This window comes from Myxine glutinosa, chromosome 6 (genome assembly GCF_964187855.1).
Source record: "Myxine glutinosa chromosome 6, kmMyxGlut1.1, whole genome shotgun sequence".
NCBI classification, from domain to species: Eukaryota; Metazoa; Chordata; class Myxini; order Myxiniformes; family Myxinidae; genus Myxine; species Myxine glutinosa.
Window position 1 is genome coordinate 39,198,358 of NC_136266.1, and position 26,700 is coordinate 39,225,057.

A 26,700-nucleotide genomic window follows, 5' to 3' on the forward strand; every position below is an offset into this window, starting at 1 on the left:
GGAGAGGAGAGGAGTGTGAGGGATTGGAGAGGTGAGGGATTGGAGAGGAGAGGAATGTGAGGGATTGGAGAGGAGAGGAGTGTCAGGTGGAGAGAGGAGAGTGTCAGGTGGAGAGGAGTGAGGGGTCACATATTATGTGAAATAAATAAATTGTGTTCATTACACCATTTCTGGATCTGATGACTTGCCAGTAACCATTTTGTAAAAATGAATGTGCAGCATCTAACTCAATATGTCGAAATGTCACACACATCCATGCCCGTGGGATCCCCACGGGTGATCCCGCTAGTCAATCATGGTTGGCCAAGTAATCTCTTCCATTCCGATTTCCTTCCTGGAAGGACTTCTGCTCTGAATTGCCACCTTAATGCGGCATCGGTTGGGGAACGCTTTTTTTTTTAGGCCAAGTCTTTCACGAACCGGCTGGCCAGGTCCGCCGTTCAACTGAAGGTGATGCAAATCTGGAGCTTGATCGAAGATTGGCCTCTTTGCAAAGGACACTGATCTTTATTGTCGACCAATGCCAAGTGCTACCAGACGGGTCCTCCAGGTCAACGTCCATCCAACGGATGGCACATACATCGATGCCAGGATGACAGTTTATAGCTGGACTGAGATTCGCACACAGGCAAGATAGTTCAAAGGTAAGTGTGCATGACTATGCAATCCTGCGAAGCCTCCTTGGTGCAACAAAATGTACAATTACACAAACTATAAAGTTTATAGAACACATTACCCCATGCAGTGTTCAAGTATATACTTAAATTTAAGTAAAACAAGTACAGATACATTCAAAGTACACCACCCCCATGCCAAATAAATAAATATCCTCTAGCGTGGTATAGCCGGGGCGCCCTTGGCAATACCGCCGTGCAGCACATAGACGGTATTGGGAAGGAGAGGTGTACAATAATTGCTTGATTGATTGATTGATTGTATAACTAAAATCAACCAATAATGATCATGCAATATTTTCTAAATCAATTGACTAATAGTGTTTCATGAACCACTAGTGTTTCATCCGAAGCTGTAACTTTTTGAAAATTAATCAATCAAAAATTAAATATTTGATTAATCAAAAAATAATAAAGAGATCAAGTAACCAATAAATCAAAAATATCCTTTATAGCCAAATCACTTGGTCACTGTCGTGTCCAAATATCAGATTCCTAGCTCAAAATGTGCCTGAGATATTACCCAGATGAGAAAGGAAATACATCAGTACTTAATCAATCAATAATAATCAAGTAAGTCATTAATTAATTGATTAATCAAAAAAAAAAAACCGTTTTTGCCAAATCACTTGCTCACTATTGTGCCAAAATTCAGCTTCCCAGCTCAAAGGATGGCTGAGATATCGCCCGAGCAAACAAGAAAAGAAACAAAAACAAACAACCGGAGTTAAAACGAGTACTCCCTTTCAGCGTGCGTCATTGCCGAGCCCCCTTCGGTGCCCGGCAATGACGTTATGCAGCGCCTGGAGATGGCATAGGAAAGGAGCGGTGTAAAATACCGATTTTAAAGATAGTTTAAAAATTCTGGAGGTTTAGCCCTATTGAAGCAGTCTTGTACACCACCCTATTTAACATGTCCAAGTTGTGCTAAATGGCAGCTTTGTTTTTCCTTTCGTGTTCAAAATATAACATTCAATTGAAACAAGTTGATCCTCGAACATAAACTGACGTTTGTGGTCAGCCGGACGGACAAAGCAATAGCTTAGCCCTGCTTTTCGCTTTTGCGTGCGCGCGCGAGATCAAAGGTCAGGTTTTGTTACTCATTGCAACGAAAGCAAAAGGCAAAACTACACAAAAATGCAACATTTATTAACAAAACGTGTTAAGAACAGCACAATAGGTTAAGAAGGGGGTCAGAAATCCCATCGTATTCACAACTGCATCAACTCATGAAAAAAAAAAAGGGGGAAAATAAAACCGATAAATGTTTTTTTTTTTTTAGAAAGCAGCAAGATATCAAAACAAACTTTCTCCATTCAGTCATTACACAACATTAAATGCCGGTTTCTCTTCTCCTCCTGCACTCTTTTTCCCATCAAAGCAATCCATTCCTCCTTCAGTCGGGTTTTCTTCCATCACTGCGATCTGTGAGTCAGTTGAATGTCCATTTGATATCCCTGGCTTAACCTCGCTTTCCACCATGCCGTCTTCACCTGCAGAAGAAAATTTGAAGTGAATACGTCTGCGCAAGCAGAGTCAACATATTGCATAATAAAATTATCATCCTGTTGCTGAACATTCGAAAACAAAGTGGGTGCTTCGATGCCGACGCAAACTATTTGTTGTGGAATGCTGTCTGTCACTCGAGCAAACATTAAACACATCAAACTACTCGTTTCGAAAGGAAAGAGCTGCCTGAAAACTACTCGGCATTGGATGTTAGAAGTGTGGAAACGATCATTGATTCGCACTCGAAATCCAATAATGTTGTTTTAAGGTGCGTAAGAAAGTTCCATTAAAACAACTGGTGTGGCCATTGCAACAATCAGAGGAAGGGAAATTTGTTGGAATATTGACACGTGTGATGAGATCTTCATTCTTCTCTCCATCCTAATACCAAAAGTTGGAAGTCAGCCACTCAGATCTGCCTTCTCCATTTAGTCAGATTCACTATGTCAATAAATTATATTTCGTTCAAAATCATGGTAGATTAGCAAACCTATACATTTTTGGAAAGGTTATAGCATAAGGAAACTAAAAATCAATGTTTACATTTGGAGAGATACCTGTATGGCGGCCATTTTGGATTTTCAAAATGGCCACTGTAAAATACATATTTTGTTCTATTTCTGCCTCTAATTACCCTAAAAACTTTTAAAAATATACTAAACCTATATTTTCAGGGACAAGGAATCCAATGAAAGTATCAAATTAGTGCTATGGGGAATGGTAAGACACGAATCAAAGGTTTTGAATTGCAAAATACTGTCTTTATATTCGCGATAAGTTGCATAATCAAATACATGTTATCATTTTGTACAGGCAGTCAATAACATCAAAATGTGTCACAATAATTCATATCACCAAACATACACAGGCAGTCAGCAAAATCATATATACACATGCAGTCAGTATAACTTCACATCTACACAGGCAGTCAATGACAAAATATACACAGGCAGTCAATGGCATCAAACATACACGATTACAGAATATGCCATTTAGAGTTCGTCATCACTGTCCTGTGTGTCGTATCCGACAATATAGTCCGCATCGTTTTCACAGTCCGTTCCACACAAGCAAAGGTCGGTCAAATTGATTGGCAAATCGAATTGGTCGAATGGTCGATCGAATCGAATCAAATCGATCGAATTGGTCGAATGGTCGAACGAATCGAATTCGATGAATCGAATCGATCGAATTGGTCGAACGAAGCGATTGGTCGAATGGAATTGGTCGATTGGTCGAATTGGTCGAATCGAATTGGTCGGAATTGGCAAATGTAAACATTGATTTTCAGATTTTCCATGTAATAACGTTTCCAAAAATGTATATGTTTGCTAATCTACCATGATTTTGAACGAAAAAACATAGTGAACCTGACTAATTTCCTTCTGCCCTCTGCATCTTCTGGCAGTCCCTAGTTCTTCAAATCGCTTTCCACTACCTCGCTCCACCTTAATCTCTGTCATCCTCTTCCTCTTGATCTTTTCCCTCTAATTTCCTCATTCCATGATTTCTTTATTGGTTCCTCACACATCCAAAGCACCACAACCTCCTTTCAGCAAGTCTTCAGTTTCGTCGTCTATAATCCTATCAGTAAAACACACACACCCATAACTTCTGACAACTGACAACTCTTCAACCAAAAAGCCTCCTCAGCCTCCCCCTCCCAACTCTCTCCAATCTTTGCTCTCCACCCTCCATTCCTATAGCCTCAACCTCCCAAAGTTGCATCTTTACTCTCACCCTCTTCTTGCTCATAAAAGCATGTTATGCTATCACCGACTTCACAGAAACCCATCACAGTTTAAACTTTAAAGGGAAAATAGTTGGAAATCATAGCAAAACTGCATAACCTCTGCAGTAAAAGTGCTGTTTGAAAGGGTTCTAAAGGGCAATTATGTAGTTCTAATTCTAAATGGTTGTAAAGCATAAAAAAATACAAATTGTGGGCAGAGTCAAGCAAACTTCCAACCAATGGGTGAAACTCGCACGCACGCTTGGACAGACCCTTTTATATACAGTCTTACAACTCTTGTGCATCTCCTCGTTCCTTAACCACTCTATTCATGACACCCCTTCATCTTTTTTCTATCCCTGTTAATCCACCCCAAACCCACCTCCTTCAAATTCCTTTCTTTTTTTCCCCCTGAAATCCCCTGTAATGTCCATCTTGTTTATCCCGTATACACTGCCCCAGCCCTCTCTCTTCCACAGATGTCCGTCCCTGTTCCCTGCTGTTATGCTGCCCTCTCTCTCCCCCTCCCTTTATTATATGTTACTAGAGACATACTCGTGCTACGCATGGGTGGGAGGCCAGAAGCAAACAGGCAATGCAAATACGGCGAATGCTAAAGCATGAAACCAATAAATTCCACATTCCTGTAGCACCTTCAGACGCACATCAGACATGGACCAAGTTCGTGAAGGACTTCCATGAAAAACGTACCTGTTCGCAAACAAACGGGTACGTTCATGTATACAAACATCCATCGTGGGACCGTGGCGAATCTGCATATGGCGATGGCAAAATATCAGAAATTGAAGGTTTAAAATTTTTTTTTAAACGATTCATATGAACATCCGTTGAATCAAATCACACACAAATCATCAAAATCTAAACAGTATCTTCAGAATTTAAATAAAAGCCACATCACTGTTCATATCGGTAAATATTATTCCATCATGCTTCAAATCGTGATCGATACACTATGATCGTGAATCGTGATCGATAATCGTTTTCACAATCGCTATGTCGTATGTACTCCCGATACGTGCACCAAATTCCCAAAATGTGTAACTGTACCAAATCAACAGTTAAAAGGATTTTGAGCCGATAGCTGTTACGGCCTTGGCAAGATCGATGGAGACAGCGATCTGTTAGCGATCGATGGAGATGGAGATCGACGGATTTAGCATCCGTTCAATCATATCCACGCAAATCATCAAAATCTAAACAGTATCTCACTATAATTCACCAAATGTCCCACAGTGATCGACACACGATGATCGTGATCGATAATCGTGTTCACAATCGCTATGTCGTATGTACTCCCGATACGTTTCCTTCAGTTGAAATGGGTTAGAATTCTCTCAAGCAGGGATTCAACCAGTGTCCTTATAAAAGGTCTTTGTCCGGGGTCACCGAGTCCGATCGAGTCCGTGCAGCGATCGGTGCAGCCGTTCGTGTAGCACCCGGGAAAACAACATCGTCACAATGAGAACAATGGACGTTATGCGAACGCGAATGTTATGCGGAAGTCCAAACCTGAGAATACTGGAGACCAAAGCTGAAATTGGGAAAACTAAGTAGCCTATTTTACTCCTGGAGATCCCAGGATTACCCACACAAAATATCGTTTCGATTGGTTCAGCCGTTTTTACGGTACCTTCGAATAGACGGACGGACATTTGGTGAATTATAGTAAGATATGTGTTAACTGTTATACAAGTCTCAACCAAGTAAAAAATAATAATAATAATAATAATCCACAAAAGCATCCTCATCTGTCCTCTCCAGCAACTCCTTTCCTTTTACTCAAAGCCCATGTTTCTGAACCATACATTATAACCGGTCTAATCACTCTCTTGTAGATATTAACCTCCAATTTTTTCGGTATCCCTCGAACATAAACGACTCCATTAACCCCCTTCATTCTATCCCGGATTTCTGCTTCACAACCTCAGTTCCTTTTGTGTTGAACCAAGGTTTTTGAATTTGTGATGAGATCAGAGTCCATTATTTAACCTCAATCAATCAAAACGAGCCAATATCGAGTGGAGATATTCTTGGTTCCCCCACCACCAACGTAATTGAAGTACCAGCAGCCAAAAAAACTATCAACAAGTGTTGTGGGACCAACGGTTTGATTTGTATAGAATTTCTGAACACGGGAAAACCATTCATGCACAGCACTACAACGACTTGTTATGCAATAAAGCAAAGCGAGTAATACGCAGACAGCCAGTTACGCTGTCTCAGGGCAAGACTTGGTTGCACGATAACGATCCGATCGCACCAAATATGACCATGACTACTTGAACGAAAACGGGTTAAGTTAAGTTGAAAAACCATCCACCAAACAAAACTAGCCAACACGTCTTTGAAATACCTGGGTGAAAATAGCTTTATGAATGATAATGTCAAAAGCACGCGTCCCGGTAACGGCTGTGGATCAGTCCCAAAGATTTCTCGGCAGATGGCATCAAGGTGCTACCAGATCAAAGGGACAACTCTATGTATGCAGGAGGGCAATGTCTTGACAAATAATTTTTGAGGTTCCAGTGCAATCTTAGATCTATGCAAGTTATATGTAAATAAATAAACATAGGGGCAATACCCCTTGGTGCTCACCTGGTAGAATAAAGAAGTATACTACACTGATTTAAGGTATTTTAAACCGCATCACGGCATTTTAAACCAATTTCAATGGATGCTAGAAGACAGGGCAGCATGTACAATCATATTAACATAACCACAATACTTTAAACAAACAAAAAAATACCTATTTTGGGAGACAATTCCTGTTGAATCCCTTAGACTTTGATTTTCTTTTTTCCGTGAACAAACTTTGGTACATCATGGGTGGTATCAGATAGAAAATATTTTCAACACAAGATGGAAAAGATATATGGAAATGCTGTTGAATACAGAGAATGAATGGGATGGCAACATAGAGAGTAACCCAGTTTTAGGACCAGCAGGGAAGATAACTGAGAAGGAAGTTGAGGAAGCGATAAAAGCGATGAAGAGTAGAAAAGCGGGAGGGTCGATGGGAGTTGTGGGATATATGTTGAAGGCAGCAGGAAGTTGGGGTGTGAAGAGAATGACAGAGATCTGTAATCTGGTGGTGAAAGAAGGCCGCATTCCAGTGGATTGGGAACTGAGTACCCTCGTCCCTCTATACAAGGGGAAAGGTGACCCTCTGGAGTGTGGTTCGTACCGAGCGATAAAGTTATTGGAGCATGGAATGAAGGTATTGGAAAGGGTGTTGGAGAGGAGGATAAGGAAGAAAGTGAAGATCGACGAAATGCAGTTTGGATTTATGCCAGGAAGAGGAATGACAGACGCGCTTTTTATTGTGAGGCAGTTGCAGGAGGAGTACATGGAGAAGAGGAAGAAGTTGTTTCTTGGGTTTGTTGATCTGGAGAAAGCATTCGATAGGGTTCCACGCAAAGTATTGACATGGGCAATGAGGAAGTTAGGAGTGGAGGAATGGTTGATCAGAGTAGTGATGGCAATGTACAAAAGAGCGCGCACAGCTGTAAGGACGAAGGACGGGAACAGTGGTGAGTTTGAGGTGAAGGTGTGAGTGCATCAGGGGTCGGTACTAAGTCCACTACTATTTGTAGCTGTGATGGAGATGCTGGCTCAGAACGTAAAGGAGGGTTTACTGTGGGAGTTGTTGTATGCAGATGATCTGGTGTTGATTGCGGAAAGTATGGATGGCCTGAAGGAAAAGATGAACAAGTGGAAGGAATGTATGGAGACAAAAGGTCTGAAGGTGAATATCGGAAAGACGAAGGTGATGGCAAGTGGTAAAGCATGTGGTGAGGTGGAAAGAACTGGGAAGTGGCCCTGTGCTGTGTGCAGGAAGGGTGTCGGAGTGAACTCCATTCAATGTACAGGGAGGTGTGACGATTTTCAGAAAACTCGTACAGTTATTTTTAGTCGAATTTCAATTTTTATATTTTTTAAAGACTACATATATAATGCCATGTAATACACTGTAACAAAGACATTTAAAAAATGTAATCACAATGTAAGTCACAGGGAGGTGTGACGATTTTCAGAAAACTCGTACAGTTATTTTTAGTCGAATTTCAATTTTTTTATTTTTTAAAGACTACATATATAATGCCATGTAATACACTGTAACAAAGACATTTAAAAAATGTAATTCATGTTTGACAAATGACATCTAAATGGCGGTCGTTCTTGTCCAAGCATTCTTGCAGACGCGCGGAAAAGTTCCAGCATTTCTCAGCACAGCAGCATCCCTCAGCAGTTCCAGCATTCTTTCTGCTAACGTAAACCGCTGTACGAAATCATTCTGCTGCAGTTCTTGAACCACCATGATTTTGTACGCGTGATAATGAAGGTCCAAGTGCAAAATTCGACGAACTGATCTGTCTGACATCAGTAGAGCGTGAGCGTGCCATACCGCTGACCGACGAGGGCTGGCCTCCACAGCTTGTCGAACCATTTCGATGTTTTCCGGGGTCCTAATGGTTCGATCACCTCCCCGAGCTGCTCCCGGCCTCACAGATCCAGTTGTCCTGAAGTTTTTTACCCACTTCAATATTGTGTTTCGAGACGGAACGGCGCCACGTCGACCAACATTGAAGTGAGTATGAAATCTGCGCTGTGAAAGCACCACCGAACTACCCGTTTGAATAAACGTCTCAACAACAAAGACGCGATGTTCAATCGTCCACAGCTCCATGGCTACTGAAATGGCGCCTAACAACGAGTAACCAACAGCCATCACGCATGCGCTAGACCCCCCACTTGCATTGTTATACCCAATTCAAACATGAATTACATTTTTTAAATGTCTTTGTTACAGTGCATTAAATGGCATTATATATGTAGTCTTTAAAAAAAAAAAAAAAAAAGTGAAATTCGACTAAAAATAACCGTGTACGAATTTTCTGAAAATCGTCTCACCTCCCAGCCGGACCCTGTACAATGTGCGCTGAGTGGGTTCATCAAAAATGTAGTGGTCTGAGAGGGTCATTAACCAGTGTGGCAGCTACATTCAAATGTAAGGTGTGCACAGAGGGAGCTGCAGATGGAGGAAACGTTGAGTTGGATCTTGGAGACGGCGTGAAGCTGGAAGGTGTGAAAACATTTTGCTACATCGGAGACATGCTGAATGGAGAAGGTGGATCAGACTCGGCAACGGTTGCTAGAGTGAGAAGTGCATGGAAGAAGTTTCGGGAACTGAGTGGCGTGCCGACGAGGAGGGGAGTGTCGTTGCAGCTGAAGGGAAAGGTGTATGCTGCATGTGTGAGAAGTGTTACGATTTATGGGAGCGAGACATGGGTAATGAACGTAGAGCAGCAACGAAGGTTGGAAAGGGTGGAAATGCGAATGGTTCGGTGGATGTGCGGAGTATCGTTGAGAGAGAGGAAGACAAATGATGAATTGCGAAAAATGATGGGAATAGAGCCTGTGATTGATGCTGTGAAGATGAACAGGTTGAGATGGTTTGGTCATGTGTTGAGGAAGGATGAAAGTGACTGGTTGAGAAGAGTGATGGAAATGAATGTAGAAGGAAGTAGAGGACGGGCAAGACCGAGAAAGACTTGGCTAAAGATGGTGGAAAAAGAAATGCGGGCAAGGGGGTTAACAAGGAGAGATGCAGAAAATAGGGCAAGATGGAGAAGATTGTCATGAGGACCGCAAGGCTAACCCCCACTCTAGCAGGGAAAATGGCCTTAAAATGCATCATGTTGTTGTTGTTGTATGGGTGGTGAAGGTTGTGGTCATGTTTCATTGGAATTGCATGTGTAGTTTCTGAGAAGAAAGCAAATACCTATTTTGGGGGGCAACCCCCACGCCCCCCCGTACACCCTCAAGGAGGCAGATTTTTTTTGGGGGCGGTGGGGGGGGGTGTGGGGGTCAAACCTGGACCCACTTCGACTCCCCATTGATCCCCCTAGACTTCGATATTTTTTTTTTTAGTGCCACAAATAAACATTGGTACATCAAGGGTGATGAAGGTTGTGGTCAAGTTTCATTGTAATTGTGTGTGTAGTTTGAGGAACAAGCAAATAACTATTTGGGGGGGGGGGGGCAAACCCCCCGCCCCCCAGTAGACCTCTCAGGGCCCGCTTTTTTTCAATGCCGTGAAAAACCTTTGTCACAACACAACAAATATCATTTGTGTCGTTTGTGTCGTAAGAGACGACTAAGAGGGTTGGCGTCAGGAAGGGCATCCGGCCATAAAAACATTGCCTCAAAAAGAGAACCATGACAATCACAAGTACATATGGGCAGGGTGCAGCCCGAAGTGGAGACCGGTTTCTGAGGTTTGGGACATGGAATGTGGGGACAATGACAGGGAGATCAGGAGAAGTGGTGGAAGTATTGGTCAGAAGAAGAGTGGACATATGTTGTGTGCAAGAGACGAGATGGAAGGGAAGTGGTGTGAGAATGGTGAAGGGTAGGCAGGGACAGAAATACAAGTTTATGTGCAAGGGTGCCCGGAGGGCGTGAATGGTGTTGGTGTCCTGTTTTCTGAGGAGTTTGTAGACAGTGTGGTGAGTGTGACTAGAGTGAGTGATAGGTTGATGATGGTGAAAATGACGATTGGAAAGCTCTTGGTGAACGTCATCTCGGGATATGCTCCGCAGGTTGGTCGAAGCGATGAAGAGAAGGACAAGTTCTGGTGTGCGATAGAGAAGCTGATGGAAAACGTGAAAGATAAGGAAGTTGTTGTGGTGGGAGGAGACCTGAATGGACATGTGGGAAGGAGTATGTATGGTTTTGAGGGAGTTCATGGGGGTTACGGATATGGTGTGAGAAATGGAGAAGGTGAAAGGATTTTGGAGTTTGCTGATGGAGCTGATTTGTTGATTTGTAATACTCAGTTCCAGAAAGAGGACAATAAGCTTGTTACATACACGTCAGGTGGGTCGACGACAACCGTTGACTACCTGATGGTGCGTCGGCGAGATAGGGGGCACCTCCGGGACACAAAGGTGATCCCGGGGGAGGAGGCTGTTTCACAGCACCACTTGGTTGTCTGCGACATAAGGGTGAAAGGTGCGAGGAGAGCTCGGCGGGTGAAGTACCAACCGAGAATGAAGGTGTGGAGGTTGAAAGAGGTGACAGTAAGGGAGGCATTAAAAGAGAGGCTGAGTAGGGTAGAGGATGATGTGGTTGAGCTTGAAAGTGGTTGGATGTCAATGAAAGCTAGTCTGTTGGGAGCCGTTGGTGAGGTATGTGGATGGACAAAAGGACCACCGAGGCACTCGGAAACATGGTGGTGGGATGTTGAGGTTGGAAAGAGGATTGACGAGAAGAGGAAGAAGTTCAAAGAGTGGCAGAAGGCAAAGGGTACGGGAGCAGAAACAGCAGAGCATGAAAGTTATAAGGCAGCCAGGAAGGCTGCAAAGAAAGAGGTAGCAAAGGCGCAGGAGGCATGTAGGAAAATGTTCGGAGAACGCTTGGATTCGGAAGAGGGTCAGAAAGCAGTATTCAGGATTGCAAAGCAGATAGCGAAAGAGAGGTGTGATGTGATGGGGGTGAGTTGCTTGAAGGATGAAGTGGGACAAATCGTTGTCGACCCAGATGGAATTAAAGGAAGATGGAAAAGATATATGGAAATGCTGTTGAATACAGAGAATGAATGGGATGGCAACATAGAGAGTAACCCAGTTTTAGGACCGGCAGAGAAGATAACTGAGAAGGAAGTTGAGGAAGCGATAAAAGCAATGAAGAGTGGAAAAGCGGGAGGGCCGACAGGAATTGTGGGAGATATGTTGAAGGCAGCAGGAAGTTGGGGTGTGAAGAGAATGACAGAGATCTGTAATCTGGTGGTGAAAGAAGGCCGCATTCCAGTGGATTGGGAACTGAGTACCCTCGTCCCTCTATACAAGGGGAAAGGTGACCCTCTGGAGTGTGGCTCGTACCGAGCGATAAAGTTATTGGAGCATGGAATGAAGGTATTGGAAAGGGTGTTGGAGAGGAGGATAAGGAAGAAAGTGAAGATCGACGAAATGCAGTTTGGATTTATGCCAGGAAGAGGAATGACAGATGCGCTTTTCATTGTGAGGCAGTTGCAGGAGAAGTACATGGATAAGAGGAAGAAGTTGTTTTTTGGGTTTGTTGATCTGGAGAAAGCATTCGATAGGGTTCCACGCAAAGTATTGACATGGGCATTGAGGAAGTTAGGAGTGGAGGAATGGTTGATCAGAGTAGTGATGGCAATGTACAAAAGAGCACGCACAGCTGTAAGGACGAAGGACGGGAACAGTGGTGAGTTTGAGGTGAAGGTGGGAGTGCATCAGGGGTCGGTACTATGTCCACTACTATTTGTAGCTGTGATGGAGGTGCTGGCTCAGACCGTAAAGGAGGGTTTACCATGGGAGTTGTTGTATGCAGATGATCTGGTGTTGATTGCGGAAAGTATGGATGGACTGAAGGAAAAGATGAACAAGTGGAAGGAATGTATGGAGACAAAAGGTCTGAAGGTGAATATCGGAAAGACAAAGGTGATGGCAAGTGGTAAAGCATGTGGTGAGGTGGAAAGAACTGGGAAGTGGCCGTGTGCATTGACGATTGGAAAGGTTGCCACAGATGGCAAAGCGCCCACATTGTGCGGACAAACCAAGTCAAGGGCCACGTGGTCAGGAGAACCTCGTCCCTTCCGGTCACACGGTGCCTATCGGCCGGCCTCGAAGACCGAAATCGTGACGGTGTCACCCGAAAAATCATGCAGCGAAAATGAATGAACTCATTCATTTCGTCATCTAAACAGTGACGCGCATGAATGGATGAACGAGATCCTCACTGTCCCTATCTACTATCCAGCGAACCCACAGCCAAGGGAACGGGCTTGGCGGAATCAGTGGGGAAAGAAAACCCTTTTGAGCTTGACTCTAGCCCGACTCGGTGAAGGGACTTGAGAGGCCGCAGGCACTCAATAGGGCTGGACCCGTGAAATTTCGGGGATTTTTGGTAAAATTACCTCAGGGTAAAGTTACATAGCAAAACACCATGTTAAATTTCCGTCGCCGAAGGACTCTATTTCTTATTGCGAAATTCTCTAAGACTTCGCCTCTAGGAGTTATTGAAAATATTAACTTATATAAAAATTAGTTTTCTAAGACTGAAGCGCAGTGACGTCATCACGCCCTTAGTTTTCTAAGACTGAAGCGCAGTGACGTCATCACGCCCTTAGTTTTCTAAGACTGAAGCGCAGTGACGTCATCACGCCCCCGCCATGAGTGTCAAAGGTCTTTCGAAGAAGAAGAGCTCGGAGTTGGACTGGACACGAGGCGGAGCGGGCGCCATTTGGAAGAGCTGAGAGGACTCAGTCGTGATAGGGTGAGCCTGAGTGAGTATATCAAGACAAGAACAAGATCTAGAAGGAGGTATGTACGGTGCGATTCATATAATATATTGTTTAGTTATCGTCGATGAGGAATTTGGGGTCGGAATGGGTGATCGGCCTGGGTGACTTGGTCTCGACTAGATGCTAGGCCGCACCTCATTTTGTTAAATAAAGTGGTCACAATATATTTTTTGATGGTTTTAATGCTTATCATTAGATGCATAACGTTCGTAGTGAGGTATAGATATATGGATTGACATCGGATGGCATGGGATTTGGGATTTAGGAACTCCGGGGTTTTTTTCATTAGGAATATATGCGATTTGCTCTTGGAGGCCCTCGAGAGTAAACGGGGACTCGGATCTTAATTCTGTTTTCAGATTTTGCAGTCGCTAGATTAGCTTAACACTCAATAGAACGGGACCGCGAAATTTTGGGGATTTTTGGTGGAATTACCTCGGGGTAAAGTTACATAGGAAAGCCCCATGTTAAATTTTCGTTGCCGAAGGACTTTATTTTTTGCGAAATTCATCCTGACTTCGCCTCTAGGAGGATACAGGGGTATCTGTGGATAACGGGAACCTTTATTTGGCGAAATTCGGACTGATATTGACCGAGTTATTCAAAATATTAACTTATATCAAATAAATCTTTTGAGGTGAAAGCGCGATGACGTCACCACGTCACGCGGCACGAATGCGCACCTGTATCGTTGGAGGTATTGACTTATATAGGGTTGGTTTTCTAAAGCTTGTATCAGAATATTAACTTATATCAAATGGGTCTTTTGAGGTGAAAGTGTGATGACGTCACCACGTCACGCGGCACGAATGCGCGCCTGTGTCGTTGGAGGTACTGACTTCTATAGGGAGGCCCCATCACCCTCCCCCATCACTCTCCCCCATCACCCTGCCATCACCCTGCCATCACCCTGCCATCACCCTGCCATCACCCTGCCATCACCCTCCCATCACCCTCCCATCACCCTGCCATCACCCTCCCACCACCCTGCCATCACCCTCCCACCACCCTCCCATCACCCTGCCATCACCCTCCCATCACCCTTTATTGGACCATTTGACTTCTGTAGGGTTGGTTTTCTAAGGCTTATATCAAAATATCAATTTATATCAAATAAATCTTTTTAAGGTGAAAGCGCGATGACGTCACAACGTCACGCGGCACGAATGCGCGCCTGTGTCGTTGGAGGTATTGACTTATATAGGGTTGGTTTTCTAAGGCTGTAGGCCGCACCTCATTTTGTCGAATAAAGTGGTATTCGGGTGGTTCCGGTATTTGGGACCGTAGGGACGGAAAGTGCAGGTACGGGGTGCTTGGCACTCCCCAGCCGGCCCGCTCTGAAGGTTCGGATCGGGACACCGGGATTCATTCCGGTCGCCCGGTCGGCCCGGAGGTGGGGGTGCGGGGCCTGTCACGGAACGTCAAAACAAACTCCTCCCTCTCATCCCATCACCCTGCCATCACCCTCCCATCACCCTGCCCCATCACCCTCCCACCACCCTGCCATCACCCTCCCATCACCCTGCCATCACCCTCCCATCACCCTGCCATCACCCTCCCACCACCCTGCCATCACCCTGCCATCACCCTCCCACCACCCTCCCATCACCCTGCCATCACCCTGCCATCACCCTTTATTGGACCATTTGACTTCTGTAGGGTTGGTTTTCTAAGGCTTATATCAAAATATCAATTTATATCAAATAAATCTTTTAAGGTGAAAGTGCGATGACGTCACCACGTCACGCGGCACGAATGCGCGCCTGTGTCGTTGGAGGTACTGACTTCTATAGGGAGGCCCCATCACCCTCCCCCATCACCCTCCCATCACCCTGCCATCACCCTCCCACCACCCTCTCGTTGGAGGTATTGACTTATATAGGGTTGGTTTTCTAAGGCTGTAGGCCGCACCTCATTTTGTCAAATAAAGTGGTATGCGGGTGGTTCCGGTATTTGGGACCGCAGGGACGGAAAGTGCAGCCGGCCCGCTCTGAAGGTTCGGATCGGGACACCGGGATTCATTCCGGTCGCCCGGTCGGCCCGGAGGTGGGGGTGCGGGGCCTGTCACGGAACGTCAAAACAAACGGCCTGCCGGGGCCGCCCAAAAGTCGGGCGTGAGGGGCGCGTCCACTAATGGAACGCCTCTCGCTTCCCAGATCGAGGGCCACGTGGTCAGGAGAACGTCGTCCCTTCTGGTTGCCCTGCCGTCCCACCGGGAGCGCTGGCAGGGTGTACTTCAAACTAAGCTTAAGTGTCAAGTGTTAAGTTCCTCCTTGCCCTCGCAAGGGAAAGGCTAGGGTCAAGCTCTTCCAAATTTCCAAACACTAGGAATCGGACATCTCAAATTAATTAATTAATTTGTTAACACATCTCAGTCGCCCGCGACCTCTCTAGCGCGGGCGTCGAACCAGTTCATTTCCGGTGCGACCGGGCCGAGTATCGGCCCGGCCGTGGCCGAAGCCGTTGATTCCGCCGTAGCACGCTAACGCGTCGGCTCGCGCGCCCCTGGTCCGCCGGGGCTCCTACCGTGCCTGGCGCCGCTGATCTCTCGACTTCCGGGAGTAGGTACAGGTGCCCGGGGACGGATCTCGCTGTCTAAACATGGTAGCGCTAGGCCAGTGGGACCGCCGGGACCCACGTGCACTCAAGTTGTTCTGCGCGTGGGCGGCAGTATCAGACCGGGGCGCCCAAAGGCGCCACGCACCCAAACGCTCCCCGGCTAAAGTTCATCCTGAAAGCGCCCACATTGTGCGGACAAACCAAGTCAAGGGCCACGTGGTCAGGAGAACCTCGTCCCTTCCGGTCACACTGTGCCTATCGGCCGGCCTCGAAGACCGAAATTGTGACGGTGTCACCCGAAAATTTCGGGGATTTTTGGTGGAATTACCTCGGGGTAAAGTTACATAGGAAAGCCCCATGTTAAATTTTCGTTGCCGAAGGACTTTATTTTTTGCGAAATTCATCCTGACTTCGCCTCTAGGAGGATACAGGGGTATCTGTGGATAACGGGAACCTTTATTTGGCGAAATTCGGACTGATATTGACCGAGTTATTCAAAATATTAACTTATATCAAATAAATCTTTTGTGATTTTGTATTTTGCGCACCTGTATCGTTGGAGGTATCGACTTATATAGGGTTGGTTTTCTAAAGCTTATATCAGAATATTAACTTATATCAAATGGGTCTTTTGAGGGGAAAGTGTGATGACGTCACCACGTCACGCGGCACGAATGCGCGCCTGTGTCGTTGGAGGTACTGACTTCTATAGGGAGGCCCCATCACCCTCCCCCATCACCCTGCCATCACCCTGCCATCACCCTGCCATCACCCTCCCATCACCCTGCCATCACCCTCCCATCACCCTGCCATCACCCTCCCATCACCCTCCCATCACCCTGCCATCACCCCGCCATCACCCTTTATTGGACCATTTGACTTCTTTCGGGTTGGTTTTCTAAGGCTTATATCAAAATATCAATTTATATCAAATAAATCTTTTAAGGTGAAAGCGCGATGACGTCACCACGTCACGCGGCACGAATGCGCGCCTGTGTCGTTGGAGGTATTGACTTATATAGGGTTGGTTTTCTAAGGCTGTAGGCCGCACCTCATTTTGTCGAATAAAGTGGTATGCGGGTGGTTCCGGTATTTGGGACCGCAGGGACGGAAAGTGCAGCCGGCCCGCTCTGAAGGCTCGGATCGGGACACCGGGATTCATTCCGGTCGCCCGGTCGGCCCGGAGGTGCGGGGCCTGTCACGGAACGTCAAAACAAACGGCCTGCCGGGGCCGCCTAAAAGTCGGGCGTGAGGGGCGCGTCCACTAATGGAACGCCTCTCGCTTCCCAGATCGAGGGCCACGTGGTCAGGAGAACCTCGTCCCTTCTGGTTGCCCTGCCGTACCGCCGTGGGCGCTGGCAGGGTGTACTTCAAACTAAGCTTAAGTGTCAAGTGTTAAGTTCCTCCTTGCCCTCGCAAGGGAAAGGCTAGGGTCAAGCTCTTCCAAATTTCCAAACACTAGGAATCGGACATCTCAAATTAATTAATTAATTTGTTAACACATCTCAGTCGCCCGCGACCTCTCTAGCGCGGGCGTCGAACCAGTTCATTCCCGGTGCGGCCGGGCCGAATATCGGCCCGGACGTGGCTGAAGCCATTGATTCCGCCGTAGCCCGCTAACGCGTAGGCTCGCGCGTCCCCGGTCCGCCTGGGCTCCGCGGGTGTCCTACCGTGCCCACGTCGCCATGCTCGCTGAATAAGCGAGCCAGGCGTGGTGCCCGGGGACGGACTTTCGCTGTCTAAACATGGTAGCGCTAGGCCAGTGGGACCGCCGGGACCCACGTGCACTCACAAGTTGTTCTGCGCGTGGGCGGCAGTATCAGACTGGGGCGCCCAAACGCTCCCCGGCTAAAGTTCATCCTGAAAGCGCCCACATTGTGCGGACAAACCAAGTCAAGGGCCACGTGGTCAGGAGAACCTCGTCCCTTCCGGTCACACTGTGCCTATCGGCCGGCCTCGAAGACCGAAATTGTGACGGTGTCACCCGAAGGTGACCTAACGTTAGTTACCTAACCGTTACCGGTGACCTAACCGTTACCTAACCGTTACCTAACCTAACCTAACCTAACCGGTGACCTAACGGTTAGGTCACCCTAACCCTAACCAAAAAAATTCACACTTTTTCGGGTGACACCGTCACAATTTCGGTCTTCGAGGCCGGCCGATAGGCACAGTGTGACCGGAAGGGACGAGGTTCTCCTGACCACGTGGCCCTTGACTTGGTTTGTCCGCACAATGTGGGCGCTTTCAGGATGAACTTTAGCCGGGGAGCGTTTGGGCGCCCCAGTCTGATACTGCCGCCCACGCGCAGAACAACTTGTGAGTGCACGTGGGTCCCGGCGGTCCCACTGGCCTAGCGCTACCATGTTTAGACAGCGAACTCCGTCCCCGGGCACCGGCACCTACTCCCGGAAGCAAGAGAGATCAGCAGTGCCGGGCACGGTAGGACACCCGCGGAGCCCCGGCGGACCGGGGACGCGCGAGCCTATGCGTTAGCGTGCTACGGCGGAATCAACGGCTTCGGCCACGGCCGAGCCGATACTCGGTCCGGTCGCCCGGAAATGAACTGGTTCGACGCCCGCGCTAGAGAGGTCGCGGGCGACTGAGATGTATTAACAAATGATTACTTAATTCGAGACGTCCGATTTCTAGTGTTTGGAAATTTGGAAGAGCTTGACCCTAGCCTTTCCCTTGCGAGGGCAAGGAGGAACTTAACACTTGACACTTAAGCTTAGTTTGAAGTACACCCTGCCAGCGCCCACGGTGGGACGGCAGGGCAACCAGAAGGGACGAGGTTCTCCTGACCACGTGGCCCTCGATCTGGGAAGCGAGAGGCGTTCCATTAGTGGACTCGCCCCTCACGCCCGACTTTTGGGCGGCCCCGGCAGGCCGTTTGTTTTGACGTTCCGTGACAGGCCCCGCACCCCCACCTCCGGGCCGACCGGGCGACCGGAATGAATCCCGGTGTCCCGATCCGAACCTTCAGAGCGGGCCGGCTGGGGAGTGCCAAGCACCCCGTACCTGCACTTTCCGTCCCTGCGGTCCCAAATACCGGAACCACCCGAATACCACTTTATTCGACAAAATGAGGTGCGGCCTACAGCCTTAGAAAACTAACCCTATATAAGTCAATACCTCCAACGAGACAGGCGCGCATTCGTGCCGCGTGACATGGTGACGTCATTGCGCTTTCACCTTAAAAGATTTATTTGATATAAATTGATATTTTGATATAAGCCTTAGAAAACCAACCCTATAGAAGTCAAATGGTCCAATAAAGGGTGATGGGAGGGTGATGGGAGGATGATGGGAGGGGTGGTGGGAGGGTGATGGCAGGGTGGTGGGAGGGTGATGGCAAGGTGATGGGAGGGTGATGGCAGGGTGATGGCAGGGTGATGGGGCAGGGTGATGAGAGGGTGATGGGAGGGTGATGGCAGGGTGATGGGATGAGAGGGAGGAGTTTGTTTTGACGTTCCGTGACAGGCCCCGCACCCCCACCTCCGGGCCGACCGGAATGAATCCCGGTGTCCCGATCCGAACCTTCAGAGCGGGCCGGCTGCACTTTCCGTCCCTGCGGTCCCAAATACCGGAACCACCCGCATACCACTTTATTCGACAAAATGAGGTGTGGCCTACAGCCTTAGAAAACTAACCCTATATAAGTCAATACCTCCAACGACACAGGCGCGCATTCGTGCCGCGTGATGTGGTGACGTCATCGCGCTTTCACCTTAAAAGATTTATTTGATATAAATTGATATTTTGATATAAGCCTTAGAAAACCAACCCTATAGAAGTCAAATGGTCCAATAAAGGGTGATGGGAGGGCGATGGGAGGGTGTTGGCAGGGTGTTGGCAGGGTGATGGCAGGGTGATGGCAGGGTGATGGGGGAGGGTGATGGGAGGGTGATGGCAGGGTGATGGGAGGGTGATGGGGGAGGGTGATGGGGGAGGGTGATGGGGGAGGGTGATGGGGGAGGGTGATGGGGGAGGGTGATGGGGGAGGGTGATGGGGGAGGGTGATGGGAGGGAGGAGTTTGTTTTGACGTTCTGTGACAGGCCCCGCACCCCCACCTGCGGGCCGACCGGAATGAATCCCGGTGTCCCGATCCGAACCTTCAGAGCGGGCCGGCTGGGGAGTGCCAAGCACCCCGTACCTGCACTTTCCGTCCCTGCGGTCCCAAATACCGGAACCACCCGAATACCACTTTATTCGACAAAATGAGGTGCGGCCTACAGCCTTAGAAAACTGACCCTATATAATGTAGTCAATACCTCCAACGACACAGGCGCGCATTCGTGCCGCGTGACGTGGTGACGTCATCGCGCTTTCACCTTAAAAGATTTATTTGATATAAATTGATATTTTGATATAAGCCTTAGAAAACCAACCCTATAGAAGTCAAATGGTCCAATAAAGGGTGATGGGAGGGTGATGGCAGGGTGATGGCAGGGTGATGGGAGGGTGATGGCAGGGTGATGGGAGGGTGATGGCAGGGTGATGGGAGGGTGATGGCAGGGTGATGGGAGGGTGATGGGAGGGTGATGGCAGGGTGATGGGAGGGTGATGGCAGGGTGATGGGAGGGTGATGGCAGGGTGATGGGGGAGGGTTATGGGGGAGGGTGATGGGGCCTCCCTATAGATTTTGATTCAAATTTAGATACGACAAAGGCAAATAAAACAAGGTTCAGACATACATGGCATCAGACATACATGGCGGTGGCCATCTTGGATTTTGACATGGGTTGCACCCACACACCAAATTCGAATGCGGTCCTTCGCTTATGCACGCATGGACGGACGGACACACGGACGGAGGGGAAAACCATAGTCCCCCTTTCGTTCCGCTGTGCGACGGAAGGGTGTCGGAGTGAACTCCATTCAATGTACAATGTGTGCTGAGTGGGTTCATCAAAAATGTAGTGGTCTGAGAGGGTCATTAACCAGTGTGGCAGCTACATTCAAATGTAAGGTGTGCACAGAGGGAGCTGCAGATGGAGGAAATGTTGAGTTGGATCTTGGAGACGGCGTGAAGCTGGAAGGTGTGAAAACATTTTGCTACCTCGGAGACATGCTGAATGGAGAAGGTGGATCAGACTCGGCAACGGTTGCTCGAGTGAGATGTGCATGGAAGAAGTTTCGGGAACTGAGTGGCGTGCTGATGAGGAGGAGAGTGTCGCTGAAGCTGAAGGGAAAGGTGTATGCTGCATGTGTGAGAAGTGTTATGATTTATGGGAGCGAGACATGGGTAATGAACGTAGAGCAGCAACGAAGGCTGGAAAGGGTGGAAATGCGAATGGTTCGATGGATGTGCGGAGTATCGTTGAGAGAGAGAAAGACAAATGATGAATTGCGAAAGATGATGGGAATATTGCCTGTGATTGATGCTGTGAAGAGGAACAGGTTGAGATGGTTTGGTCATATATTGAGGAAGGATGAAAGTGACTGGTTGAGAAGAGTGATGGAAGTTAATGTAGAAGGAAGTAGAGGACGGGGAAGACCGAGAAAGACTTGGCTAAAGATGGTGGAAGAAGAAATGCGGGCAAGGGGGTTAACAAGGAGAGATGCAGAAAATAGGGCAAAATGGAGAAGATTGCAAGGCTAACCCCCGCTCTAGCAGGGAACATGGCCTTAAAATGCATGTTGTGTTGTTGTGTTGGTCACAATCCCATCAGCGGTTTCGGAGAAGTTGTAAGTGTTTACGGACTGACGGACAGACGCGCCATCACATAAGCTCTCCTGAACTTTGTTCCAGGTGAGCTAATAATAAAATGAACAAATAGAAGTCAAAAAAAAAAAAAAAAAAATTGTCACAGTACCCTCAGTTGATGAATCATCAGCTTGCTTCTCAGTCGTTGCAGACCCTGACAGACCTATTGGTCCTACCCTCAAGGGCAGCTGTGTGTGCCCAACAGCATAAACAATGTCTTCCTTAGACTCCTGATTCTGTGACTCACTCGATTCCAACTGAAAAAACAACGTTTGATCACCATCATCGATTGACATTGTTAAAACCGACAAAGAAATAAGGAAAGGGATTAAATTTCCCAGCAGACTTGAAAGTTTTCACAATTTCTCGGCAACTCATGCCTCGTATCTCCCACAAGGCAGTGCAAAAGCCTCCAGTCATTCAGTTAATCTGAAGTGCACATTTTAACTTTCTGAAGAAACTGAAGACAAGTGAAACAGATCAAAGTTGAAGATAAGGGTGTCAATGAATCATTGTCTTGTGCACGAGGTGTGCAGAGCCAGTCAGTAAGAAAAGAGGAAACTATAGGGGAAGCACACCGATTATATTTACCCATGTGCAGCTTCCAATTAAGCCAATCATTGTTTGGAAATCACAGGATCACACCCAACACATACGGAACAGGTTACGGAAGTTTCTCGATCCCATTCAGGAGACAATATAATCGAATATCCAAAAAAGTGTTACCTCTTCAGACTGCGAAGTTTCACACGTAGCTGAGTTCAGACTAAAAAGGCAAATTTTACACTCACGATTCCTTCATCTTCACCCAGCATTTTGCTTTCCTCATCAGCACTCTCAGACTCTTCTTTACCATCCTCATCGCTCGACTCATCCTGAGAAAAAATAGAAAAAGGTATCTGAAGCAATCGCCACGCCTCACTTGGATAAACTCGCAAAGTTTAACGATGTCCAAAATCAAGGTTACTTATGTGAGACACTTCCACTTGACAATTATTCCAAGAAACATGAAACATCATTATTCCTCATCAAACAAAAAATAATGAAACAAAGGAGGAAGAGATTTAGAAATTCAACATTACACAAAGCACGACCTCACAAACTGCTCTGGGAAAACCTCATAATGAGTTCCATAAGGTAATAATACTGACAGGACAAGCTGCGGTTGGTAAAACAAAACCTAAAACAAAACCAAAACCAATTTGATGTTGAAATTTACTCTATCATGACACAATGGCAGCATCAAAACATTACTTCATAGGTGGGATCTTCAACACAGTCCTCCTCAGGAAGAGGATCACCGGAAAGAAAAGAGGCTTTAAATTGTTCGTATGCTTTTTCTTCTGCATTCAACTCTCCATCGTCATCCTCCATATCCAGGTCATCCTCTCTGCTTTCATCTGGCAAGAACAAGTGTAAGTAAAACAGTTTTAAAAGGGATTATTTATTGTACTATTCTTTTTGATTCAAATTTAGATACGACAAAGGCAAATAAAACAAGGTTCAGACATACATGGCATCAGACATACATGGCGGTGGCCATCTTGGATTTTGACATGGGTTGCACCCACACACCAAATTCGAATGCGGTCCTTCGCTTATGCACGCACGGACGGACGGACACACGGACGGAGGGGAAAACCATAGTCCCCCTTTCGTTCTGCTGTGCGACGGGGGGCCAATAAATAAATATATACAGGGTGTTTCAAAAAAAAAGTAGATTATTTGAGGAGCCTGATATTCTGTCATTTCTAATGCCATATCATTCTCTCATGTAGGTTATGGTGGTATGTCATTCTAACAAGTATTTGGGGCTTCTTTCAACTTGATCAGAGGGAAAGCCAAATTAACATCCTCAAGCACCATTTGGAATCGACAAAGTCTTGTAAAACACCGGAGATGGAATGTTTTCAAGGCAAGACATCCACTTGACATGCATTAACGGAAGCACAAGGACAAGGAATGGCTGCCTCCACAAATTACTGGCAGTTTAACAAAAAGGACCCGGCTCCTTAAGTGTGCAATAACACATCAATCAATCAAATATGGAAATCGAGTTTTCAATTTGAGTTCTGTGTTGGTGTTGGCTTAGTGGTTAGGGTGCCGGCTTGGGATCCTAGGATCCTGAGTTCGAATCCCGGTCGATCGCTGAATTAATGCCAGGGGGGTTGACTCAGCCTGTCATCCTTCCGAGGTCGGCAAATCGAGTACCAGCTTGCTGGGATGAATGATCCCGGTGTGTACCCCGGTTTAGAATAGGTACACCATATCCCTGCGCATCGTAAGAGCGTGACCAAGGGTTGGCGTCAGGAAGGGCATCCGGCCATAAAAACATTGCCTCAAACAGGGAACCATGATTGTCATGGGGCCCGCAAGGCTAATCCCCGCTCTAGCGGGGAAAATGGCCTTAAAACGATCATTCATTCATTTCTCTTTAAGCTACAGGTAAGGGCCATTTGAGCATCTTGCCTGTTCCAAATCCACATCCCAGCAATCCCACCTAACTCAGGTGATGCTAATTGTATTGCTAAACCTCAAACAGGAAATTCAACCACAATGTCAGGACACAAGAACCTACTCCCTTCTCATTAATAATAATTCAAATACTGTGGGATCATCAATAGCCACAACCCAAATGCTGATGAAACAGGTGACCTTGATTCACATTCCTTTCAAAGGAGGGTGTCCTCTGAGATGCATCAGAACATCAGGTACACTTGAATCCAACCATTTTGCAGGTGGTGTTGACACTACACGCCTCTACAGGTAGCAAGCTACAAAATGAACTAGCCTGCTGCCCATGAGGTTCAACTGAAAGGCCGAATAGCCAAAAGTCCCGAGGGTTATGAACTTACCTCTCCTGCTCTGACCATCACCTGTAGATGTCTCTTTTTCAATCTCGGGCTGTTTCACATTATCAAATTCCTTCTCAGCTGCATCTGTTTGCTGGAGACAAACCAACAAAACAAGATGTCATGCAGAGCACGATACTTGCAAAATCCACCCATCCCTCCCCCCCCCCCCCCCCAAAAAAAGTTGCCAGGAATACATCAAATTGTCCATTACATCAAGATTAAAATTGAAAATCTCAATCAGAGCTCAGGTTGATCTGATTAAAATTGATGATTTTTCAGATGAAAATTGATATAAGTTTGACCTTGAGTTGACCTTTGACCTTGACATCAAAAAGTTGGTTTCCCAATTCAGTGAGGCAATATGTAATTGCTCTTTAATTCCCAAGTCAATCGGATGAAAAGCAAAAAAAATTCAGATCAAAATTGATGATTTTGGAAGTTTGACCTCGAGTTGACTTTGACCTTTTGACCTCAAAAATAGCTGGTTTCCCAATTTAGTGACAATGTGTAAATGCTCTTCAATTTTCAAGTCAATCGGATGAAAAATGGCGATTTTTGAAATTTGACCTCAAGATGACCTTCAAAATCAATAGGCTTCTTCCATATGACCAACTCTACTATCTGGTGAAGTTTCATGAAGATCGGTTTGAAACTGCGACCTGTAGGTGATAGACAGGAGGCAAACGCACAAGACCAACCAATATATTTGAAAAAATTACTTTGCAAGTAAAAAACAAAACAGAAAAAGTGTTTACATTTACAAATGGTAAACCAGCATGCTGCATCATGGCAGGAATGTGTGCAATGTTTCCTCCAGAAGGAACTCATTCATTTCAATGCATTCTGTATCATAAACACGAACTAATATCAATATGCATTTCGACATTTTATCACTCGACCGTCCGTTTCCACTATTTCATACAAATGTGTTGCTGAGAAACTAAATAAATTATAATTTATAAATTTTTATAAATTATAATATAACGTTATTTACCACCATTTCTGATAAATAATTATTTATCAGAAATGGTGGTAAATAACGTTGTGAGAAGGAAAAAAAAAAAACCCTGAGAAAGAGTCGCAAGCAGGAAGTTGAGGAAGACAAAATAGCAATTTTTAAATCCACTATATATATATATATATATATATATATATATATATATATATATATATATATATATATATATAAAATCGCTAGATTAAATAAGACGCGGACGTAGCTTCAGGACGTCGATCTTTAATTGTCGACAAGCTTTCGACCAACAAAGGTCTTCTTCTGAGTCTACAAAAACACGAACTTTTGTAGACTCAGAAGAAGACCTTTGTTGGTCGAAAGCTTGTCGACAATTAAAGATCGACGTCCTGAAGCTACGTCCGCGTCTTATTTAATCTAGTGATTATTTATTCAATGCAAATGAGACGCCCTGCTCGTACTGTGGAGTTTCTACTATTTCTTACAGTTATATATCTATCTATAATTCCAGTAATCTCTGTACGTCTGTACGTCTGTACGTTTGTTTGTCTGTGACCGGCTGTTTCTCGACAACCACGGGTCCGATATACTTTTAACTTGCCAGGTATATTGCTGGGGACCCGAGGATGTGCCTTTTCAAGGTTTCATATTAATCGGACAATTACTTACCGAGCTATGTCCAAAAAACGATTCACCAATCAGAGAGCAGCGAACGATCGCGTGTGCCGAACGTGGAGGACACACTCTGCCTCGGATGGCACATTTGAGAGCGTATTCATTTATTTCACGTTTTGCAAACTATGTTGGCGTTAAACTATGTTTTAAAACTAATAAAACCGAATTTGCGATTCATTCGCTTTCCTGCGCGTTTGTGCACGCGATGGCGATTTCTTTACCAAACTCCGGAAGCCGTTCGCTTTGGACCAAACCATTGCATGTAAATAGAGGGGGGGGGATTGTCACCGTACTCGCAAGCCGTTCGCTTTGGACCAAACCATTTCATGTAAATAGAGGGGGGGGATATAATTTTAGATATAGATATAGTACGGGCAATGCCCTAGTATATATATATATATATTATATATGTTTTTTATTTTTTTTATATAATATATATATATAATATATATATATATATATATATATATATATATATATATATATATATATATATATATATATATACACACACAAGGCAAAACAGGTGTTGATGGAATTAGAATTCCATAGCTTTCCATCAACAATAAACAGCAAGTCAAAGCCTTTGTACTGGAAAACCCCAGGATAGCAAATATGGCAGAGTTCCACGATTGCTATGAGGGGCAACAGCCTCGTTGGGAG

The 26,700-nt window shown here is 46.0% G+C and overlaps 1 protein-coding gene across 4 annotated transcripts in view; it reads right to left on the reverse strand.

The window, feature by feature from the left end:
* Nucleotides 1-1,802: 1,802 nt before the first annotated feature.
* LOC137429702 (uncharacterized) overlaps nt 1,803-26,700 on the reverse strand; it is a 122,121-nt gene continuing 97,223 nt past the window's right edge. For all 4 annotated transcript variants that reach the window (XM_068119866.2, XM_078779768.1, XM_068119865.2 and 1 more), the window contains 5 exons: nt 24,390-24,480; nt 22,789-22,934; nt 22,326-22,409; nt 21,644-21,791; nt 1,803-2,167 (listed from right to left, as the gene is read on the reverse strand). In XM_068119866.2, the coding sequence (XP_067975967.2) occupies nt 1,998-2,167; nt 21,644-21,791; nt 22,326-22,409; nt 22,789-22,934; nt 24,390-24,480 (639 nt within the window). In that variant the 3' untranslated portion in view covers nt 1,803-1,997. The remainder of the gene's footprint in view (nt 2,168-21,643; nt 21,792-22,325; nt 22,410-22,788; nt 22,935-24,389; nt 24,481-26,700) is intronic.